Here is a 22,240-nt window from a genome sequence, read left to right on the forward strand (position 1 = left end):
GCCGGCGGCCGCTTTGCGCGAGCGCGGAGCACTTTTCCTCAGCGCGCAGGCGCGCGATCGGTGACATAAGAAGGAGCGTGCGCAGAGAGCCGAGCGGTGAGCGCTATGCGCAGGGCGCGGGGGGGTTGAGGCGGGACTGCGGGGTGTAGTCAGCAGCGAGTTACGTGCCCAGCGCTGCCGCCAGAGGGCGCTGTGCTGGAAACGGCCTCGTCGCACCGAGCAGAATGGAGGGAGGGTGGCGGCTGTATGGGGATGCGGGGCACCGGGATGCGGGGTGGGGGCACGCGGGGTGCACGCGGGAAGCACACGGGGCACACACGGGGCACACGTCTCGGGGCCGGCAGGGCTCTGAGCCAGCGCGGAGTCGGGCCTCGCCGTGCCGGTGCCGGTGCAGCGGTGCTGTCGGGCCCTTTAAGGGCGGCGGCGGCGGCCGTGGGGCAGTGCTCGTACCCGCGGCCGTGCTCGCGCCCGAGGGCTGCCCGCCCGGTACCGCACCTACCGGTAAGGGGCGCGCTCCGGGGACTGGGGCTGTCCGGTGGGTACCAGGGATGCCATGTGGGCACCGCACCGGGAGGCGCAGCAGTTCCCCGAGGCGGGCGGTGCATCCCTCTCCCGACACTGCGGGATTCGGGGGACCGGGACCGGGCGCGGCGGTACCGGGGCTGAGGCGGGGATGCTCCGGGAGCGGGGCTGAGGGCTGGGCTCGGCGCCGTCGCCCCCGCACGCACCGCCGCTCTGCGGCAGCGTGGGCTTCGCATGGCAACGGCGGCGGGACGGCCGGGTACAGCGCTGCGCGGCTCCGGGAGGTAAGCGAGGAGCGGGGCCGGGCGCTGCGGGTGTGCGGTACTCGGCAGGTGGCCCGAGGTGCGCGCAGCCATGCGCGGGAGCCGCGGCTGCCCTCGGTGTTGCTGCCCGGCACCAGCAGGATCTGATCCGGACAACCTGCGCTCAATTCGAGTTAGATAACGTATATTATAAACGCCCAGTCTTGGCGAACTGACAGCCTCTGTCCAAATATTTATACGCGCTCTGATCAGGAGCTGTGTTGCCATGGCAGTGCAATTAGCACTTGGTCTATTAACGACCTTCCTGCGGCCAAGAGGTGCTGAGCTCCCCGTACCGCGGGAGCCCCATGCCCTCCTGCACCCGCACTGCTCCTCCCACGAGGGCTGACGCATGGCTGCCGGAAGCATCCATCGCCAGGCGGGATGGAAATGGTGCAGGGATGGGATGGCACAGAGCGAGTGCCGCCGTTGTCCCCTGTAGCACACCAGGAGCATCACAAAGCGCATCCATGCCACACACGAGGCACATCACACGAGCGCAGGGCACAACCTGCGGCGATGGGCTCAAGGATGCTCAGCACACACCCGCACGTTGCTGCCCTGCCCTGCCCTGTGCCAGGGCCTCGTGCTCTGGGCACAGCGCGCCCCGTGCTGCCCTGCGGGATACGCTGGGTGCGGGTGCAGCGCTGCCCTGCGCTGTGCTGCGCGGGAGGAGGTGTCGGCAGGGATTAGGGTTGCATCTAGAAAAGGGCTAATTCAGAGCCCACGGCGCTGGGCGGATCGCAGCAGCTCTCCCCTGGTGCCACCGTTCTGGCAACACAAACAAAACCTCACAGTCAGCTGAGCGGCTCTGCAGCAGCAGCGACCAAAATCTTTTTTTTTTTTTTTTTTTTTCAGTTTCCAAATGCAGTCAGTGCTGAATTTAACCCTAGAAGGGGCCGCTTGCAGCTGCCTCGCTGCTGGGGGGTCTGACGGTTATGTGCAGGAATGGGCGCATGGGATGTGCTCTGCTTCCCCGAAGAAGTGCATTGGAGCTGCAGGTGTATGTGGGTTCTAGAGTGGTTCCTGCAATGCCAGCTATATGGGAACCGATGTGACTCTCTGTGTCAGAGCTGGCAGCATCCTCCAGAGTGAGGAGGTGGCACCGTGGGGTCCAAGCACTGTGCTGTGGGTCCAAGCACTGTGCTGTTCCTCTCTGTGAACACAGAGGGGGCTGGGCAAGGAGAACCTGCATTGCAAAGCCTGCCTTTTCTTTGGAATCATTTTCACGGGGTTTAGTGGATCACCATCTCAGGAGTTGTTCCAAGTGGTCTGGGGAGAGGGTGTGGAAAGACATAAAATGCATTTTTATGAATCTTAATGGTGACAGCTCTTTGGAAGGAACTCTTCCCTGTACCTCTCGTGTCCTACATGTCTCATGAGAGATCCAACATCGGTTTAATCCACCATATCTCTCCCACTCCGCAGTGTGTCCTGCAGACCCTGGACAGCACAGGGTGGTTGTGCTGTCAACCTTCTGCCTTCTGTGAGGAAAGCACTGCTCCTCCCACCGGGCTCAGACCTGAGGGTGTTTGCTCCTGCCTCGCTCAGAAGCTGAGCACAGGTCCTGGAGGTGCCATGCCTGCCCTGTGATGCAGCCTTGATCCCATCACTCTCAGCGGTGGCACAGGAGCACGCAGTAACAGGACCTGCCTCACTGCTGCTGCCTTGTTTGCATTGGTGGAGCATAAGGAGGCTGTGCTCACAGGCAGAGACAAAGGTACTGGGGTGCACAAGGTAGGATGGACATGGGATGGCTCCAAGTATGGCCCTGAGGAGGACCAGGGTGGCTGAAGGGGTGTCCCCCCCGTCCCTTTTCTCTATGTGCCCTGTGCTTGGGGTGTCTCTATGGCTGCCCCAGCTTGGGTGCTGTGGCATGAGCAAACCTCTTGTGTGTGCCCACAGCGATGGCCTTCCAGCAGAGCCACAAGTTGAACCTGCTGCGCATTGCTGTGCTGCTCCTCGTGGCCTTGGCTGGCATCAAGTTCCTCTTCCGTGACAGGTGAGGTGGGAGCAGGAGTGGGACACAAAATGGTGTCCCAGTCCTGTGGGGGCTTGGTGCTGGGGGTATACCTCTGTGCCTCCCCAGCTCCACTCTGCCCCATGCAGCTTAACCCTGCAGCTTCACAAGCACATCAGCAAGGACAACACGTTCTGGGGGGATGCGCAGGACTCTGGCCCCCAAAGTCAGGCTGTGGAGGTCCAACCTGCAAAGATCACGGCCCCAAGGCAGGGACCTAAGCAGCAGTTCCCCAAAGACCTCAGTGCCACCGAGATGAGACTCGTCCACCTGGACCTGAAGGGAGCTGCTCCCAGGGTCTCCTATCTGGAGCAGGTGAGGGTGCCTGGGGACCGGGCAGTCCTGGGGTCAGACTGACCAGGCTGTGCCTGCTTGCTGAGCTCACTTTGCCATCCCACAGCTGTTCCCACTCCTGTCCCAGCTGGGAGCCAATGGGATCCTGATTGAATACGAGGATATGTTCCCCTTCAAGGGGGAGCTGGAGGTCCTGAAGTCCCCCTATGCTTACAGGTGAGCGGGGCTGGTACTGGTTGGGAGATGCAGCACCACTGATGGTAGTGCTGGGTGTGACTTGCATGGGCTGTGCCCAAGATAGTCGTGCTGGAGCTGCATTCGTGCCTATTTCCTGCTGTACGGTGTCAATATTTGGGTCTTTAGTTCAGGCATGGAAATCCAGGAGGGGTGGAGCAGGGCATCTGGGGCATGGCAGGGCAGGGTGCTGCAGAAGGAGGGAATGTTCCCATACACTCTTGCCCCCACTGAGGCTGTCCCTGCCCTCCCCAGTGAGGAGGACGTTGAGTGGATCCAGCAGCTGGCAGAGCTCCACAAGCTGGAGGTGGTTCCCCTGGTGCAGACCTTCGGTCATGTGGAGGTAGGGGCCAGGAGTGCTTGAGGGGGGGCTGAGGGGTGGGATGGGGACCCCGAGTAGTGGAGACACCTCCAGGGTTGGGGCAGTCACAGCACAAAGTGGCCTGGGGCTGTGTCCCGAGTCCCTAGCACCTGTCTTGGGGATGGAGCTCTGGTTCTTGTCCTCCTCCCCCCCATGGTGGTTTTCCTCCCCACACAGTTCATCCTCAAACACACCAAGTACCAGCACCTGCGGGAGGTGGAGCGCTTCCCCAACAGCTTCAACCCCCATGTCCCGGACACCCTGGCATTGCTCAAGGTCATCCTATCACAGGTGATGGAGAAGCACAGGCGCTCCTCGTGGATCCACATTGGTGCAGATGAGGTGGGCGGGAGGTTATATGAGACCCAGACATTGCCTGGTGCCAGGCATGCTGAGCATCCCCAGCCCCACATGCAGGTCTTCCACCTTGGGGAGGGAAAGGACTCCAGGAATTGGATGAGCCGCAACAAGGGTGACACAGGAACCATATACCTGAACCACATCAAGGAGGTGCTGGACTTCATCTCCACACAGTACCGGGGACTGCGGGTGCTCATGTGGGATGACATGCTGAGGAAGATCAGTGTGGGAGCCCTGCAGGGTGAGGGGCTGGGAATGGAGATGGGGACAATGTCTTGTCATTGTGGTGGAGATGTGAGTGGTGCCCAGTGTTCATGTCACTGTTCCTGCCCTGCAGAGTCTGGGATAGCAAAGCATGTCTCACCTGTGGTGTGGTTCTATGCACCTGACTTTGACGCAGAGCAGATTGGTAAGGTGCCATGCCAGGACCCCAGGGATGCTCAACAAGAGGGGACAGTCCTGGGGCTGGTGATGCTGCCACTGTGATCTGTCCCCGTCCGACCTGTGCCTACCACCCTGTTCCCCACTGCTGCAGGGCAGTTCATCACCAAGTACCTGGAGAGCGGCTTTGAGGCCGTGTGGTTTGCCAGTGCCTTCAAGGGCACCACGGGCCCTACACAGAGCTGGCCCCCACTCAGCTCTCACCTGAAGAACCAGCTCAGCTGGCTGCGGGTGCGCGAGGCCATGCCGCGCTTCGCCCCGCTGCGCTTCCAGGGCATTGTCCTCACCGGATGGCAGAGGTGAGGGCCACAATACATGCATGCCATCCCCTACGTGACCCCATGTGAGGCCCTGGCACTGCGTTCCCATCCTGCAGGTATGACCACTACTCAGTGCTGTGTGAGCTGCTGCCTGTTGGCATTCCTTCCTTGGCGATATGCCTCCAGACCCTGGTGAACGGTGAGCTCCCTCTTCCCCGTCTTTCCACACTGCAGCATCCTTGGAGGCTTCACCCCTCTGTTTTGGCATGGCCATCTCCAGGGGGATTCACAGAAGAGACACGGAGAAAGGTGCTGGAGGTGTTGGGCTTCCACAGCATGCAGCTGGAGCAGAGCACATGGTGCGTGGCCAGGCAGGAAGAGTACATGGAGGGATGGGATGCTGGGTTCACCACCCGTCCTGGAATCTCCCTTCTTCATGCTTTCCCTGCAGTGAGGGAAGGGGAGCGTTCCCTGGGGCAGACATCTATCACATGGTGGAGCAGGTGAACAGACAGCTGAAGGAGAGCATCACCAAAATGCTGGAGGAGGAAAGGTAACACAGGGGAAGGCTCTGTTTATGAGCATCCCTGCAGCAGAGGGGGCCCATGGGGCCTGGTGTGGTCCTGTGCCCCCTTGCATTCCTATCCCCTTGTGTCTCTTCAGTGCCATCAAGGGCTGGTTCAGCCCCTACCACCGCAAGCACCAGTTTGGCAACCCTCGCAACATGGAGAGCTTTGGCAGCAAGATGCTCAAGTATGTGTGGAGGCTTGGAATACCCCCAGCCCTGCAGGGGGCTGGGAGAGGGTCCTGGTCTGTCTCTGTGGCGTGTTCCCACTCTGCTCTCCCCACCCCAGGCTCCATGAAGAGTGGGAAAGCTTTGTCCGGGACCTGCATGCCCGCCTGGAGAGTATCTACTTCCCTGACACAGTGGAGGAGTGGATGGAGGAGAATGTCAACCCCTACCTGGACCCTCTGCGGGACCTAGTCCGGGATTACCGTGCCATCATCCGCCTCAACGCCCAGCCCAAGGCACCTTAGGGGTTGTGTTTCCCCATGGACTGGGCAGTGGGGGCCATGGGAATGGTCTGTTTGCTGGCCTGCACCCTTCTTCTGTTCAAGGCATGACTGTGGTTTGTTTTGTACTGCACAGAGAGCCCTGGCGTGCCCCACTTCCCAATAAAGTATTTTCGTAGATGCTGCTGAGTGATGGGGGGCTGCAGCTGTGCTCCCTCCCTGCCTGCATAGAGGAAATGGGGCTGGGAGGAACAGATCATCCCTGTCTCATCCTGTGGGGACCCCTGCTCCTCATGGAGGTCTCAGCTGCTTGGGGCTGGGACTGAAGCTGGTGAGTTTGGTTGAAACATCTACTACAGGCAGAGAGGGGGCAGCCACTGTCCCACAGTGTAGCTGGGCTCCTGGGGCTGGCCATCTCCCTGCAGTACATCACCCAGCACAGTGAAAGTGATGCTGGGGGCAGAGGCAGCAAGGTGAGGGCTGCTCTGGGCTTTTCCATGCCTCAGTGTGCCTCGGTATGAAGGCCTGGCAGAGTCCCCCAGCACCTGCTCCACATCTCCATGGCTGCTTTCAGAAGCAGCAGCCGCCACTGACTCCCTGATGGCTGGGAGGGAAGAGAGCAGCACTCGCTTCCTGCACCGAGCTCTTCCCAAAGCCTTTCATCTCTCCCTTCCTCCCTCTCAGCCAGTGCCTGGAGCCTCCTGTGCTGGCAATGCTCACTGTGATGTGCCACCCTCCTGCAGCAGTGCTGCATCTAGGGGCTCTGTGTAGTGGGGGGGTGGGTCCCGTGTACCCCCAAATCCACAGCTCTCTGAGTGCAGGGCACTGATTGCAGCTCTGTGTGCACGGAGCAGGGATGCAGATGGTTCACTGCATGAAATTCTATTCTGCAAGGACCAAACGGGCTTGGCAAGAGCCTGGAGGGAGCTGCAGGGTTACAAAGTTGTCCGAGGCTGCTGCTGCAGTGTGGCTCAGAGGGGCAGGAGGGGTGCACAGCTTTGCTGCTTGGTTCTAGCTGCAGGGATCCTGGTGTCTTGGAGGCTGTGGATGGGAGAGCTTCACTGCAGAGGGCTGTGGGTACAAAGAGGTCTTTGTGGAGAAGACACGGTTATGTCCTTGCATGGTGGCAGCTCCCAGCCCAGGAACCCCGCAGCAGTTCAGGTCCCCACACAGCCATGCAGTGCCAGCCTGTTGGATTAGAGGACAGATTAGGCAGCGTTTTGTGCTGGAAACCTAAATGTCCTGGATTGGAAAGTGGGGGTGGGGAAAAGAGAAGCACCCTGGTGGGGGGTCATCCAGAGCAGGGGGGCTGCAGGGAGAGCCAGGGGCTGCAGAAGGTGTCCTTAGGCTGCAACCTGAGGGTATGGACGGGCCTGGGGTGGGCAGGGGCATGGCAGTGGCAGGGGAGCTGTGTTTATATTTGGATGCTGCTTTGCTCTCCACATCCTTTCTTCTGCTCCATGCACCTCTCCATGTCCTGCAGCTGCCTGTCCCCATATGTTGCTCTCTGGGATATCCTGCAGCTGCTCACCCCTGCTGTCCTGCAGTGACCTGTGCATGTCAGTGGGGTGCCAGCCTTTTGGGGTCTGCAGATTGGTTATCCCTTCTGTCAGTGTGCTTCCAGAGAATGTTTATAAATAAGGTGATAGGTGCTTTATATATATAAACATAAATATTTATGTATGTATAAATAAGTTTGTATATGGGTTATTTTGCCAGAGCTGGGCCCTTAGTGAGGCTTTTAGGCAGTAACTCACCCAAGAGAGAGAAATTTGAGTGTGATTCTGTGCTGTGTTCAGCTCTGACCGGACACCACTGGCACATTGATGGGGCCATCCATCATCACCCCGTTTCCGAGCCTGTTTGCAGCATCTTCATATAGCCAGGTATCACCTCCCGTGTCCCGATCATTTAGGCCACAAAAAAATTGCACGGAGACATATGTCACCAGCTACTGCGTCCACGGCAGTGGAAAATTAGGCAGCAATCAGAGCTTTATTTAACGAAACGGGAAAGCTGCTCAGCCCGGTTCCGCTATCAGCCACCCGGGGGCCGGCGGCGGTGACTGCAGAGGTCGGGCAGAGCCGGGACAGGCCCTAGGCGGGTGGGGGGCTGTCGCCGGGCAGAGCGGCGGGTTCGCCCCGCTCCGGGGGCACTGATTGCTGCCACCTCCCCCGGACTCGGCACCTTCCCCAGCTCCGGGGAGGGGATCCCCGCGCCCCGCCCGCAGGCACCGGGGTGGCCCCCCCGCGCCTTCCTCCTCCCCCTCCTGCTCCTTCTCCCCCTCCTCCTCCTCCTCCTCCTTTTCCTCCCCCCGTGCAGCCAGACCCCTCCCCGCGCGCTCGGGGCGGCCCCGCTCCTCCTTGCGGCCCCTCCCGGGGCTCCCCCCTCTCCTCTCGCATCGCCCCCGGGGTCGCCCCGGTGCGACTCCCGGTGCCCCCCGCCCCACCGCGCCCCGCCCCGCCCCGGGCGCCCGCCGCCCCCGCCTCCGGAGCGGACTGGGAGGGGGGGCCCGCGCCGCGTCGCGCCGTGCGGAGCCGAGCCGAGCCGAGCCGAGCCGAGCCGCCCCTCGCCGCGCCGCGGAGGATGCTCGGGCCGTGAGCCCGCAGCCGGCAGCTCCGGCGCCGCGGAGCCATGGGCAAGGACCAGGAGCTGGTGCAGGCGGTGAAGGCGGAGGACATCGCGGCCGTGCAGAAGCTGCTGCAGAGGCCCAAACCCGGCAAAGCCAGTGAGTGCCGCGACGCGGGGCCGGGCCGGGCCGGGCGGGGGCGACGGCACCACGGGCATCCCCCCTCCTCCCCGGGCATTGGCACCCACCCGCTGCTCCGGGGGCCCGGCCGAGTCGCACCGTGCCCATCGCCGGCACCGCGGCACCGCGGGCGGGGGCCAGGGGGTATTCCCGGCGGCGCCCCGGGGGCACGGCCCAGCCCGGAGGTGGGGGGATATGGGGGGCTGCAGGCGGCGGAGTATCCCCGGGCGCTGCGCGGGGCTGCGAGGAGCCGTGTGCACTCTGGTCCCGGTGCGGTCCCGGTACGGCCCCTTAGCAGCTCCGATACGCCCGGGGCAGGCAGGCAGGCAGCGGCCGGGCTGCCCTTGTCCTGTGCTCGGAAGCAGCCCGCGGGGGGATCGGGAGGGACGAGGGGCTGCGGCCCCAGTGTACGGCTGGGGGCGTCTGAGCATCTGTGTGTGTGCAGTGTGTGTCTGCATAGACCATGCATGTGTGTGCATGGACAGTGTGTGTGTGTGTATGCACCAGGACTGCCGGTGCTTGCACACAGCTGCGTGTGCCTACGTGTGTGCAGCTGTGCTCGTGTACGTGCGTGTTCGGGTGTGCATGTGTGCCCGTGTTTGGGTGCATGTCTGTGTTTGCGTGCCGGTGTGTGCCCTGGCATATGTGTGTTGGGATGCGTCTGTGTTGGTGTTTCTCTGTGTGGGGGTGTTTGGATGCATCTCCACGGGTTTCTCCCTGCGTGCAGCTCTGCATCGGGGCTTTGCACACCTCGGTGCGTGCACACCGATCTGTGTGTCTGTGCACGGGGCTGCGGGGGTGTAGCCGTGTCTTGCTGCGTACGTGTGTGCAGCTCCCGGAGTCTCTGCTCGGTGTGCATGGCTCTGTTGAGGCGTTTCACTTGGGACTGAATTATTCATGGTGCTGATGCAGCCGCAGGTTTCTGGCCTGGTGTGCGGGGCCAGGGGCTGTCCCTGAGTACGGGACCACAGCACACAGCCCCACTGCCACTGCGCTCTGCATCCTTCCCTCCCAGTGTGCCCTAAATGTGGGCACCCCATGGTCCCAGTGCCATGTAGGTTCGTGTGCTTTCCCTTTTGTATACTGGGGTTTCTAGTTGAGCAGGGCATTGTGCTCTCTATGCCCTGGTGCTGAGCAGGGCTGGCCCTCATGTCCCCTCGGTGCCGTGCAGGGTAGTGGTTGTGATCCTGTGTCCTGAGCTGTTGGCATGGTGTTCCTTATGTCCAGATGCCACATAGGACAATTGTGGTGTCTCGCATGTCCCCGGTGTTGCCCAGGTGCTGTCAATGCTGAGGGCCTGTGTGGGGAGAGAACAAGCTCCAGCTGTGAGCTTCATTCATCCCAACCCACTTCAGGTGCTGCTGATTCCATGGCCTCAGAGTGGTGTGTGATGATGGGACTGTGTGTGGCCCATGGCACTGTCCCCACACTCCCCTCTCAAACCCCACGGCCTGGGTGCCCAGCTGGCGTTGCTGTGGCAACAGGCAGTGGTGCCAGAGTGTTACCACCTCCTCCTGCATCGCATTCATCTCTCCACAGCCCTGCTGCATCTTCCACTGCAGAGCCCATGGGCTGGGGTGGCTGTGGGGACTGGCAGCGCTCTGTGTGCTGGGCTTACAGGAAGGGGACAAGGGACATCCCATGAGGTCAAACCCCCTCCTGTCCCATGCTTAGCTGAGCTGCATGCCTCCAGCTGTGCCAGAGCCTCTTGTGCTGTGACTCCTGCTCCTCATAGAACCCAACCTGTAGTGCCGTGCTCCTGGTGTGGGGACACGCGAGCAGCTCTGCAGCAGGGCTGGGGGATGCAGAGCACCACCGGGGTGTCCCATATCACCATCCCCTCTATGTGCAGCTTCCTTGCTCACCTTGGGCACTCCCTGCACTCTTCGGCACCAGGAAGATTTGTAACTCTAGCTCTGTTATCTGGATAATATCCTATTCATGTGGGGGTTTAATAAATGAGATTTTAAAAATCCCTGCGTGAATTAACACGGGTTACCATGGTGACGTGGGGCCCAATTTAGCAGAGTGGAGTAAGAGTTTGTGGGGCCCATGCCGGCCGCAGCGCGCACCGCGCTCGCTTCCCGGGCATCCATAATTGATGAGGTTGTCTGAAAGTTACGCAAATCAGATGCAGGGATTTGGCAGCAAACTGTTTCCCTCCCTGTCCCCTCCTCCCTGGTGCTACCTCGAAGAATTGTCATGACTTGGCGTTTTCGCCTCTGTCCGCAGCTTGGACACTGTGGGGTGGGATGGGGGGCCTGAGGTGTCCCCAGCTGGGTCTGTCCTGGGGCGCTGGGCACCAGGAGATGGTTTTTGTTGTGCTGCTGCAGGAGACCCTCAGCATTGGTATTTTGGACAGGTGGGCTCTGTCTTTGAGATACTGCTGCCACAGTTGGCTCACCCGCTTTGGAAATGGCTTCTGTAGGGCCCCTGCCTTGACCTGCGGGATGGACCCCTCTGCCCCAGTTTCTCCCACCTGCTGGGCTGGGGGTTCTGTGAATCACTTCTACATGCAGCAGGTTGTGTGGCACAGATGTCCTGGCTCATGTCCCCATGTGCTCTGGGTCCCTTTCTCCACGACACCTGGAGCCAGGCTCAGGAGACAGACAAGAGGCTCAGCACCTCACACAACTCTCTGCCACGGGGCCCAGCCCAGCCTAACTCCACTGCCATGGGGCACAAGCATCTCTCAGGATGCCTCTGCCCTGGACAGCAGCATGACTGTGTTGCTACCTGCACTCCGCACCGTGTCCTGTGTGGCACTGGTGGGACCATGAGTGAAGCAGCTGGTGTAGGAGCTGGGCAGCTCTGTGCAGGTTGATGCATGGGGCAGTAAGCAGCATGGGTGGACGTTGGGACCAGGAGGCAACTGCAGCTCAGCAAACACTCTGAGGCTGCCCCACATTGGGCACTGCCTTCCCGGGGCACTGGGCACCTCCAGGCATAACACAGCTTCACCTGCTGCTTCACCATGTGAAGGGGTCAGCAGGTGAAAGCCGGAGGCAGGAGGCAGGAACTGGACCCTTTGGGGCACGTGGGGTCCCCACAGAGCCGTGTCATGCCCAAGGCCCAGGACACAGCATCCTGTCCTCTGATGTATCCTGAGAGGTGGCCAGTTAATTCTGCTTCTTTTTTTTTTTTTTTTTTTGCCTGCATTTGATTGCATTAATAATCTCCTCTGATAACAGTATTTAATAAAACCAGGCTAATATGGCGCAGTTAGGAAATGTCTTTGACATTTTACAATTCAATTTCCATGCAGTAAAAGGCAGGGCAGCTGCAAATCCAATTCTGGTGCAGTGCACAGGGCGCGCGTGGCCGGCAACTGCCAGAACAGCCCTGTTCCCCCTCATCCATCCTGTAACACAGGAAACTTCCCCATCCATGGCTGCTGCGTGCGGCTCCTGCTGTTGCATATCCCCTGAGTGCTGCAGGGATAGCCACGTGGGATGCTGCCCTCTGTATGTGTTACGGGCCATGGGGAGATGCCCACCCCCAGCACAGGGGATGAAGTTGGCTCCCACTGCTGCAATGCTTAACAAGGTGTCAGTGCTTCCCTTATAAACTTCTTTTCAGGGTTTATAACTGCGTGTGAAGCCTTGCTCTGAGCGGGGACTTGGCAGCCGGGAGCACGCCGGCGTGCGCCAAGTTTCCTTCCAGAGGGGGATTATTACTCAGCTCGGGGTGACATGTATTTATTTTACATTTTCTTGCATCTCTCTCTGGCCGGGCCAAAGCTGCCGGCACAAACCCTCCCTTCCCGCTCCCGTTCTGGGGCCGACTGCAGGGTCTGGGCAGCAGGGAATACAGACTCCCAGTCCCGGGCTCCCGTGCTGGCCTGGATTTCCTCATGTCACACCGGGTGAATTCAGGGCTGCACCAATTAGTCCTTTGCTGCAGGCAGGCAGCCTCTTGTGTTGGGGCTCTCAGGGTGCTTCCCTTGCGGGGACCTCGTACTGTGCCACCGTGCTCCCCACAGCACAATGCTCAGTGGTGGGGGAAAACTCTGGGCATGGCCCGGACCAGGCTGGGCACCAGTGGCTTGGCGTCCTGGCAATGCCACCAAGAGCTCAGGGTCCTGGCAGTACCACAAAGTTCTCGGGGTTGCAGCAGTGCCATGGGACCGGGTGCTGCATGCAGCCCCATCTCCCCCTTCACAGCCGCCGTGTGGTTTCCCGTAGCCAGCCTGGCGTCTGGCTCTCTCCTGCTCCGGCTGCTCTGCCTTTAACCCTTCCCTTCCCCTTGCAGGCACTGGGAAAGGCCATGATTGCATCTATGGATCAGTGAGCCCGAGTGTCACCAGATCTCTCTATTCCCCTGTGCCTGCAGGGTCCCACTTTGTGACCCAGCAAAGGCGATGCCCATGAATGTGGCTGTGCTCAGCATGTGGCAGGCAGGAGCTGTGGGGTGCATCATGTAGGATGGTGATGCTTGAGGCTGTGTGTGTGTTAGCTTCCACATTGCTCCTGTTGCTGCCAGCATGCTCTATTAGTGCACTTTGTGTCTCAGGGACTGCTGCCCCTCCTGCTGAACACTCACCATAAACCTGCTCTGCATCCTCTTTGCAATGCAGGTCAGCTAAGGGTGCCTTTCACAAGTCTTCAAAGCACTGTAGGGAGTGCGTTAAAGAATGGATTTGCTGATGTTTAATGGCCGGTCTGCATTACTGCTGGACCAGGCTCCTGCAGGCAAGGAAAGGAGGCTGAGATTCAAAACCTGCTTGTGCTCTGTTCGGATGCTGCTGCTCTGTTGCTCTATCCCTGCTTTGTCCCATTGCTCCAGAGGGGTGCTCTGTGCTGGGCCAGTTACCAAGCTTGTGTGCTGCACCAACAGCCACCTCTGCCTGATCACTGTCCCATCCTGCAGCAAGGACATGTGCAGGACAGCACAGCGTGCCCGGGCAAGGAGCAGCGCTGCCAACAGGTCAGCTCTCATGCCAGGCTGAGAGGGATCTTTAAGCTGTAATGAAATGTTAATAGTATTTTCCAACTCAATATGGGAGTAGAAAATGAGGTGTTTAACACTGGGCTCTGCAGCGACAGGAGCAATCAGCCTGAAAAATGGGAAGGCAGGGATGCAGCACCATCGCCGCGCAGCCTGCTGCTGTGGCTCTGTAACGGATGGGTGCTGTGCCCAGTGCGAGCTGCGTGGCCAGGGGAGTGCAGGGCTATGGGGAGCGGCCTCTCCTTGGGCCCTGCCAGCAAGGTCACCATGCTGTGTGGTGACAGCTGTCCCTATTGTGAGGACTGGGGTGCTGCGAGCTGCTGGGATCCCAGTGCTGTGCTGTGCGTGGGCCCCAAACAGCTGGAGAATGAGTAGGTTGGGGTCAGCACTGTGGGTGCAGCCACAGTGAGTGCTGCCATTCTGAGCATCATGCCTGCAGCTGGCTGCTCCGCACTGGCTCTGCTCTGCCCACGTGTGTGTGCGTGCATGCATGTGCCCCATCAGCATCCATGTGCATCACGTACCCTTGTGCATCTGTATGCATCCATGTGCAGTGTGTGAGCCTGTGCCTGTGTGCTCGCCTCTTGCAGCCATGTGTTCCACATGCCTGTGGCCCCGGCCTGGCGTGGGGCTCGACACTGGGGCCAGCTCTCAGCAGCAGAAGCAGCCGCCGGCTGATCCCTTCCAGATGTGGCTGTCGGAGGCCCAGCTTGCACCGCCTCCTCACTGAGGCCCATGGAGGTCTTGTTCCACTGCTGCTGGCGTGCACAAAGCAGCACCTGCCCGGCTCCTGCATTGCAGCTGGGCTGTTTATGGCGTGCTCCTCACAGCTCCGTGCTGCTCGGCAGCAGCTCTTCTTCTGGCTCTCTTCACTCCAGCGTTCACACGCTCTGTGATTCTCTCACTGAGCCCTCACACCCCAGCTCCCAAACCAATTCCCTGCAGTATGTGCTGTTGTGGTGACACTGGGGATACTGGGGAGCGATCCTTGAGCCCTGCCTGTGCCCTGCAGAGCTGTGAGATCGTTGAGAGCAGCATGCCTCTGCTGCAGCCCAGCTGTGCGTTCTCATGCTGTGCGGTGGGCATAGAGCAGTCTGTGGTGATGAGTGGACAGGGACAAATGATGGCACTGTGGGTGCCGTGTTTGGTGCACACCCCAGGGCTGTGGTCTGGGAGCTCGAGTTATGGCCCTGCAGCAATGCTCTCTGCATGCACAAGTACGAGTGCTGCTGTGTACACGGGGAGCTCCCCACTGCTCCCCAGCGATGCCCAGAGCTGGATGGTAGGAGGCCAGGTAAAAGTGTCTACTCATTAGTTAATGATGCTTTAAGGTGCACAGAGCTGCCAGTCCCCTCTTGCAGCCCAATTGGGCTTCCGGTGCTCCCCACCCTTGGGAAGGGAGCGAGGGGCTGGTAGAAGTTGTATGGACATGGACAGGGCCAGGCAGGACTGTGTCTGTCCCACGCAGTGCCAGCACCTTCCCCATCTCTGCCTCCCCCTACATGACCTGTGTGTGCCCTCCAGTCCCGTGCCGTGCGGCAGCTTCGGCATGTTGGCAGTAACTCCTTCCAGCCGGTGTGATTACTAAAAATTACCTGTTTAACATCACCCTGGAGCTGGGAGAATGGATTTCAATTAAGGCTCCATGAAAACGGTACCAGCAGGGATTTGAGCAGAGCTGGGGGTAGGCGTGTGGCTGGCGCAGGGCTGCTGATGCTGAGCCCTGTGCTGCCCCTGCAGTGCCGGTGCCACCTCCCTGCTGCTGTCCCTGTGGCTGCAGCTGCGGGGGGTGGCTTGGGGGCAATGGGAGTGACCCTGGTGTGTGGCTCAGCCGGGCTCCCTGGCACGTGGCAGAGGTCGGGTGAGGATATGGCCTGGTGATGAGTAACAGCAGGGATGCTGGTGGGGCCACCGGTGAGCACACGCTGGTGCTGGTGGGCATTGTGGGGTCTCATACAGGGGCCTGGGTTTTGTTGGTTTGTGCTGGGGGCTGTGGTCGAGGCAGTGGATCTGGCCCCAGCCATTGGCTCTGCACTTGGTGCTCCCAAGCTCCTCAGCGCCCGTCACTCCCTGCGTGCCATCCTCCCCCATTGGTGCCATCCCTGGCAGCCTGGAGGGACAGCCCGTCCTTCCTCCCTTTGGTTCAGAAAGTTTCCTTTTTATAAAAAAAAAAAAATTACAAAGGAGTCCCCGCTGCCTCTTGAAAGCTGCATTTAAGTTGCTTCACTCTGGCCCCAGGGGACAGCCCTGTGCTGCTGCAGCACCGTGACTCAGGCTGCCACGGCCTATTGATTTTGAAGTGCAGATTTCTTGGCTCCCTGGGGAAAGCTCCGTGCAAGGGCCGGGGCATCAGGAGCAATCATTGCCCACAACTCCACAGTGCCCCTCAGCGTCACCCTGGGCCTCTTTTTCCCTGGAGGAGAGCCACGCTGAAGCCACCGCAGTCCTCCTGTACCCTGTGCCTTGTCCTGAACGGTGTCAGTGTGCTGGGATGAGAGTGGGATTGGTGACATGTTGGTGGAAAATCTAGGGTCTTAGGGGGCAGTTTGTGATGGGCAGTGGGTACCCAGCTGTGGTGCAATGGATGTCTATCCAGCTGTGACTGGCAGCTGTCTCATTGCAGTGGGTGCTGGGGTGTCCATCTGTGTTGGACTGTTGCTGTCCAGCTGTGTTGAGTGGTGGATGTGCAGATGTGCAGAGCAGTTGTCATCCAGTTGTAGGGGCACCGAGTGCCCGGGTGCAATGGGTCCATCCCAGCCCCACTGCCTCTTTGCCCTAGGCAACCCCTTCCCACGCATCCCCGCTACAATCGCACCTCACCAGCAGTCCGCCAGCTTCCCGGTGCATTATTTATACCGTCAACATTGATCTGAAGACGATAATGGCTTCATTAGCATCTCAGCATAGCGCGGGGCTCAGTGCTTGGCCCGACCTTGGCTGCAGGAGAACATGTGCTGTGCTGTTGGACAGTAGTGAGGGGCGGTCTCCTATGGGCACAGCCTCCCCACTCCTCACCAGCCCCAGCCTTAGCACCCCTATGAGGTCCCCACGAGCACAGCCGCACACTCTGCCCATGCACACACCCTTGGGGACCCAGTGACACAGAGCAAATTGGACGGCTCTTGCCAGGGCTCCTTGTGCAATGCCAGCTTTCAGCGCCCGTTGTTTGTGTGGCACTCGTCAGCAAGGATATAATTAAGAGCAGCTATTTTGGATGCTTCCTTTATCTGGCAGCTCACAGCGATGTTGCTGCAGGATCCCCCCGCACCGTCTGAAATTATTGCTGTGCTCTCCAGATGGGAACATGGTGCTGGCAGGATGTGGCCGGGCTGGGAGTGGACGTACGAAGCAAAGGGAATCCGTGGGGTCATCCCATTATGTTGGGCTCATTAGTGGCCACTGAGGTGGGGAGGCAGAGGGGCAGCCCAGCTTTCCCCTCATTAGATGGATGTTGATGTGGAGCAGGTTGGAGCCACCTTCTCGATGCAGACGCCCGCTCCCTGCGAGCTGGCACACTGTGATCACCCCAATGCAACCTGGGGGGAGCAGGCAGCTCTGGGGTGCCCAGAGCAATGGCACTGGGATGCAGTTGGCTGGGCAGCATGGCTCACCCTGCAAATGCAGCCCTGCACATGCAGCTGCTTGTGCTGTGCTCACTGTATCCTGCCCTGCAGGAGCGCGTGGGGCGGGAGGATGGGGTTGGTTCCTGCGCGCCGGGCTCTGAATCCAAGCGTACATTTAGCTACTGTGATCCCGTCATTTAAGTAAAGGCATTTATGAGAGTAGTAGCTGGGATTAGCTCCCCGAGGCGGTGTTTACACGCAGCAGACTCTGTTTATAGTCAGTGTCTATGGCAGATGTCTGCGTCTCTCTGCGTGCACAGCAATCTCTGGCTGGAGACAGTCCGGCCGTGCTAGGCTTGCTGGATCCCAGGAGCAGTGTAGTTCCTTCTTCTGATAGGGTCCTGCCCTGCCTCGCATTACCAAGTCCCCACGTTGCTGCAGGATACACAGACATCAACTGCTGGGCCATGGAGTGAGGGAGAGCAGGGAGCCAGGCCCAGGGAGCTTTGTGCTCCCGCATGGCACATCCATCATCAGAACAGTCTGTGGGGACATGGGGATGCCCTAAGGAGATGGTGTACTGCTGGAAAGCACTGAGTGCTTGTGTGTGCCTGGTGTTCCCCATCACTGCTTGGGTGCAGGTGAGATGCTGCGCAGGTGGCAGCAGGCTCAGCGGCTGTGCAGAACTGCACTCTCCTCCCCATCTGCCCATTGCCTTTTGTGTTTGCTCTTTTTAATTGGCAGCGCTCTCTGCTCCTTCTCTTCTCCCTCGTTATTTGGAGTTTCCTGGTTCTTGTGTGCCATTAATGAGCTCTCTTGTGTCTTGCCCCCTCTGAGCAGTCTGCATCCCACGCCATGGCTGAGGCTGCAAATCTGGCAGCATGCATGGAGTGCCTTCCTGATCCTGGGACATCCGTCCTACCCCGAGCCCCTGGCTGCTGCGAGCATCCAGCCATGCTCTAGCTGCATAGTTAAACTTTCTGCACCATTCTGCCATACCCCGTGCCAGGATGTGCTGTTGGCTGGATCTCTGAGAGCCAGCACAGCATCTGTACTGGTCAAGTATGGGTCTTCGTTACAAGAAGGGCTTAATTGTAGGGCTATGGGGTCATGTACCCTTAAGGGTTTTCCCCACAGCCCCCAGGAGCCTTGGTGTTCCTAGCTGGTGTGGTGCTCTGCTAGCCCTGACCTGCCTGCTGCTGTTGCAAAGCTCTGGTAAGGGCCCTGGTGCAGGCACAGGGCTGGTTCTCTATTGGAGACAAAGCTGCATTGGCTCCTGCCATCTGAAGCCATGGTGAGGGCTGCAGGGGTGCCAGCCATCATCCGTGCACTCCACCCCTGTGCCAGAGGGCACCTGGCTGCCAGCAGCACCCGGGGGTGCACTGTGGGAGGCACAGAACCACCCCCAACTGCTCCTCCTGGGGACACCGGCAGCCACTCCAATTTCCATCAGCCCATTTGAGGATGTTATCCCATCAGTGTGAGCTGCCTCCCAGCCCAGCTGTTAGAAGCTGAGGAGTTGTGCTGGGGTCCGTGCTTGCTGCAGCCCTGCCAGAGTGAGGCGGGTGCTCCGCTGCTGCCAGAGCTTTAACAAAAGTCAAACCGCTGCGCGGCTGGAAGTCACTGACTAAGCACTTGGCACGAGCATTTATTGAAGTGCTAAACAGATTTTGGCAGTGGCAGCCTCTTCTGCAGGTGCAGAGAGAAGAGTTTCTCTGCTCTGGTTTATTCAGCATTCGGCCAGCACAGGTTTGGCCAAAGCTGGGGTTGCAGCTTGGGCACCATGTGGCACTGCCCTGTGAGGACAGGGCTGTCACTGTGCATGTCCCTGCAGGCAGACACAGCAGCCCCGGGCTGGGTGGGGACAGCGGTGATAGCTGCTGCCCCTCATGCTACCGGCACTGCTGCTCCCTGCCTGCAGCTGAAGGCTGAGCTGCTGCATCCTCGGGGAGCTGCATCCCTGATTTGGTTTTAAAGAAGGCACTTTGGGTCTTAATAGGAGATAATTAGAAGCTGCTGGCTGGGAAATGAGCCTGTGCTGATCCCAGCTGAGATTGCAAAAGTGGTTGCACGGGGATCGGCATCATCTTGGCATCATTGCTGCACCCCACAGTGTTGATCTCCTGGGGAAGCCCCTCGCTGGGAGCAGCCTGTGGGAGAGGACAGGCCCTGCTACCACTCATCCATCTGTCCATCTGTCTGTCCTGCAAGCGGGGCCCATCCTGGGGCCAGGGCTGAAGACTGGACCCAGTGTTGCGTGCCAGCCTGCTGCCTTTGTCCGCTGGCGATTTGCATCTTGCAGGGCGGCTCGGCCCCTCTACTGGGAGCAGCTCATTGGGGCAGCAGCGGGCAGCGGAAGCAGCCCTGGGCACCTCTCCACCAGCCCTGAATGGCACCTTTGTTGGGGAGCCTGGCGGCAGCCATGGGCTGGCGGGCACCCACTCAGCCCTGGTGCTTGAGGCTCTGCTGCAACTGGGATGGGACGTGGGGCTGCCACATCCCTGAGGTCCGGCTGCACCAATGGGGATTTGTTGCTGGAGGGTTTTGTTACTGTGTTAAGGAGGGTGAACTGCCAGGGTGAGGGGGCTGCCTTGCCATGGGGGGCATGCTCTAATGGTGTGGTTTTTGGGAAGAAGGAGCAAGTGGTCTGGTCCGGGTGTACTGGGGGCCTCTGGCCCTCCCCATGCCGTGGGGACCCTGTGGTGCCCCCACCCACCATGTAGCTGCCTGGTCACACTGTGCCAGGAGAAGATGCTGTGAATCTGATGGATGGGAGCTGCTATTTGTTGCTATTCAGAAGCCATCCTCTTTATCTATCATCCATCGGCCCTGGGCTGCGCTGTTGTTAGCAAATGTACGGCTTGTTGGGCTGTCTGGCGGCTGATGGAGCGCAGGAGGGAGCGAGGGCAAACAGAGCTTGGCAGCATCCGCGTGGGCAGAGAGAAACTTCTCCCAGTGCCTGGTACCGTCCACCAGGCGTATCCCTCCCTCTGCAGGAAAGAGACATACATGAAGGGGTCAGTTAGCTGGGATGAAGCTGTGGGGCCCATGTGGGTCAGTGCCATGCACAGCGCTGGCTTTGGACAGGGATGGCAGAGCCTGATCCCCATCCCCAGGTGCCTCATCTGCATGCGCCTGGCCCTGTCTGCACCACACGGACTGGGATTTAAAATTCAATCAGGGCTTTACGTGCCAGGAGAGACTCTGGCTGCTCAGCACTGGCTTTACCTGCGTTGCAGTGAGACCTGTCCTATGCTGCATTGATTGAATGGGACAAGGCTGAGGGCACAATGCTGCTACAGGTAAGGGGGTACAGCCCCCCCCAACCCCGGTTCTGCATCCCTTAAAGTGTGCTGGTGGGTGCCAAGAGACCCTGGTGACAGAGCAGGGTGCCTTTGGGGGCTGGGACCCCACTCTGAGCCACTAGCCACTGGCGCATGCAGACCCCACGGTGGGCCAGCAGCAGCTGCTTGCTGCCCGCACCTGGTGAGCATCCTGCTGTGCCCGGTGTGCTGACACAGCCCTCTGTGTTCTATAACTGAATATTGTGTTCAGGTGCTGATGAGTATTGCAGCCTGCATCATGAGCAAGGATCCAGCAGCCCTTCCATAGTGCTCTCTCCTCCACCTGAAATTGCCCCTTGCAGGGCTGTGCCTGTGCTGCAGCACCTTGCCTGGCTGTGCTCCCAGGCAGAGGAGCAGCCTGTGATCTGCTTTTCCTCAACCCTCAGTGAATGATTTCCCCAAGGCGTGGGGATGCACTGCTGCCTGCTCGCTGCACTGCACACACGGATGGCTACAGCTGGGAGATGTGGGCACCCCGTGGTCTGGGGTCACTGTTCCTCCTCCCCTGGCTGCACAGCCCTGGGCTGTGCCCCCCCACCTCAGAGGGCTGCAGCTCAGCCAAGTCTTCAGCCTCGCTCCTCCTCCTCGAGGCCCCAGGAGTGGTGCCACAGCTGAGCTTGGAGGTGTCCCATGTCCCCATGGCTCTGTTGTGTTCCTGCTCTGTTACAAGGAAGAGCACTTTCACTGAAAAGCCTGACTGGCGTTTGTGGATAAATCTCATGTAAATCTCACTCCATCCCTCCTTGCTGCGCTAATTGGATTGCTGCGAGGGACTCCATTCCCCCACGCCTTTGGTTGGAGTCGGGCAGAGCAGAGGAAGGCAGGGCAGCACCATGAGGTTTGAGGTGTGGCAGAGTCCTGTGGGTAAGGGAATGGGAGGGAAACCCCATGTCAGCTGTGGGGCTGTCAGCAAGTGGTGGTGGGTAAAGCAGCACTACCCAGAGCTATTTGCTTTGGGCATTTTGATGCTTGCAGGAGCAACTTTTTCCTGGGCCTGAAATGCTGTGGATGGCCACCCTTCTGTCCAGACCTCAATCCTTATGCTTGCAGCACCCACAAGCTTGGGGCAGCTCCTCACAGCCCCATGCCACACCTGGCCCTGGGCTGTAGCCAGCAAAACCTACAGGAGAAGTTGCAAAACCCACCAGCAGCCGTGTCACCCTCCCCAGCACACTCTGTGCCCAGCTGTGCCGCCTCTGCCTCCTGGTTAACGGGCTGTCTGCTCTTCCTCTCTCCCAGAGCTCCTTGGATCAGCAAAGAGAGTCAATGTCAATTTCCAGGACACCGATGGGTGAGTGTGACCCCGCTCCGGGTGCGCATGTTATTGAGTGTGTATGCTATGGGCTTTGCATGTTGTGGGGTGCAGTGAGTGGGGGATCTCATGCAGGTATCCTTGGTGCAATGCGGATAGCGTGACTGCACATGTGCAGGTGGCTTTGTGTGTACCAGCCATGCATAGCAGTGGAGATGAGGGCTGAAGGACACGGTGTGCTGTGCTCCTGCTCTGCCAGCCCCTGCCTCTCATGCCCTGAGTGATGGTGGTGCTTTGGAAGCACCCATTCCTTCTTCCTGCTGGGGCGTCAGCTCTGGGCATGTGTCTGCGTGCATGGGTGCACACCAGCATGCAGATGTGCATCTGAGAGTATGTGTGCATGCAAGCGTGGCTGTATGTGTGAGCAATGTATGGGTATGCTGGGCAGCACTGGGGAAGGCACATGGCTGCGTGGGCAGGATGGGGGCTGTGTCACCCATGGCTCCTCTTTATGCAAGGCCTTCTGGGGGCTGGGGTGGTATAGAGAGAGCCTGCACTCTGCCTGCAAACTCCTGAT

At 59.7% G+C, this 22,240-nt stretch overlaps 2 protein-coding genes across 3 annotated transcripts in view; both read left to right on the forward strand.

Moving 5' to 3' along the window:
• The first annotated feature begins 233 nt into the window (after positions 1 to 233).
• On the forward strand, positions 234 to 6,003 carry LOC128079290 (hexosaminidase D-like). 2 transcript variants are annotated; one of them, XM_052680310.1, is made up of 15 exons: positions 234 to 501; positions 2,253 to 2,561; positions 2,730 to 2,826; positions 2,934 to 3,159; positions 3,245 to 3,354; positions 3,628 to 3,715; positions 3,911 to 4,075; positions 4,151 to 4,334; positions 4,431 to 4,502; positions 4,629 to 4,833; positions 4,911 to 4,993; positions 5,075 to 5,153; positions 5,246 to 5,347; positions 5,458 to 5,547; positions 5,649 to 6,003. In XM_052680310.1, the coding sequence occupies exons 3-15, from the start codon at positions 2,732 to 2,734 to the stop codon at positions 5,830 to 5,832; spliced, it is 1,683 nt and encodes a 560-aa protein (XP_052536270.1). In that variant the 5' UTR covers positions 234 to 501; positions 2,253 to 2,561; positions 2,730 to 2,731; the 3' UTR covers positions 5,833 to 6,003. The 2 variants fall into 2 exon arrangements, with proteins under 2 accessions (XP_052536270.1, XP_052536269.1); XM_052680309.1 differs by lacking the exon at positions 234 to 501 and adding an exon at positions 513 to 806.
• A 2,364-nt stretch (positions 6,004 to 8,367) lies between these two features.
• CASKIN1 (CASK interacting protein 1) overlaps positions 8,368 to 22,240 on the forward strand; it is a 28,380-nt gene continuing 14,507 nt past the window's right edge. The window contains exons 1-2 of the mRNA XM_052679777.1: positions 8,368 to 8,536; positions 21,651 to 21,702. Coding sequence (XP_052535737.1) covers positions 8,443 to 8,536; positions 21,651 to 21,702 — 146 coding nt within the window. The 5' untranslated portion in view covers positions 8,368 to 8,442. The remainder of the gene's footprint in view (positions 8,537 to 21,650; positions 21,703 to 22,240) is intronic.

This window comes from Tympanuchus pallidicinctus, unplaced genomic scaffold, assembly GCF_026119805.1.
Source record: "Tympanuchus pallidicinctus isolate F22 unplaced genomic scaffold, pur_lepc_1.0 scaffold18, whole genome shotgun sequence".
Lineage (NCBI taxonomy): Eukaryota > Metazoa > Chordata > Aves > Galliformes > Phasianidae > Tympanuchus > Tympanuchus pallidicinctus.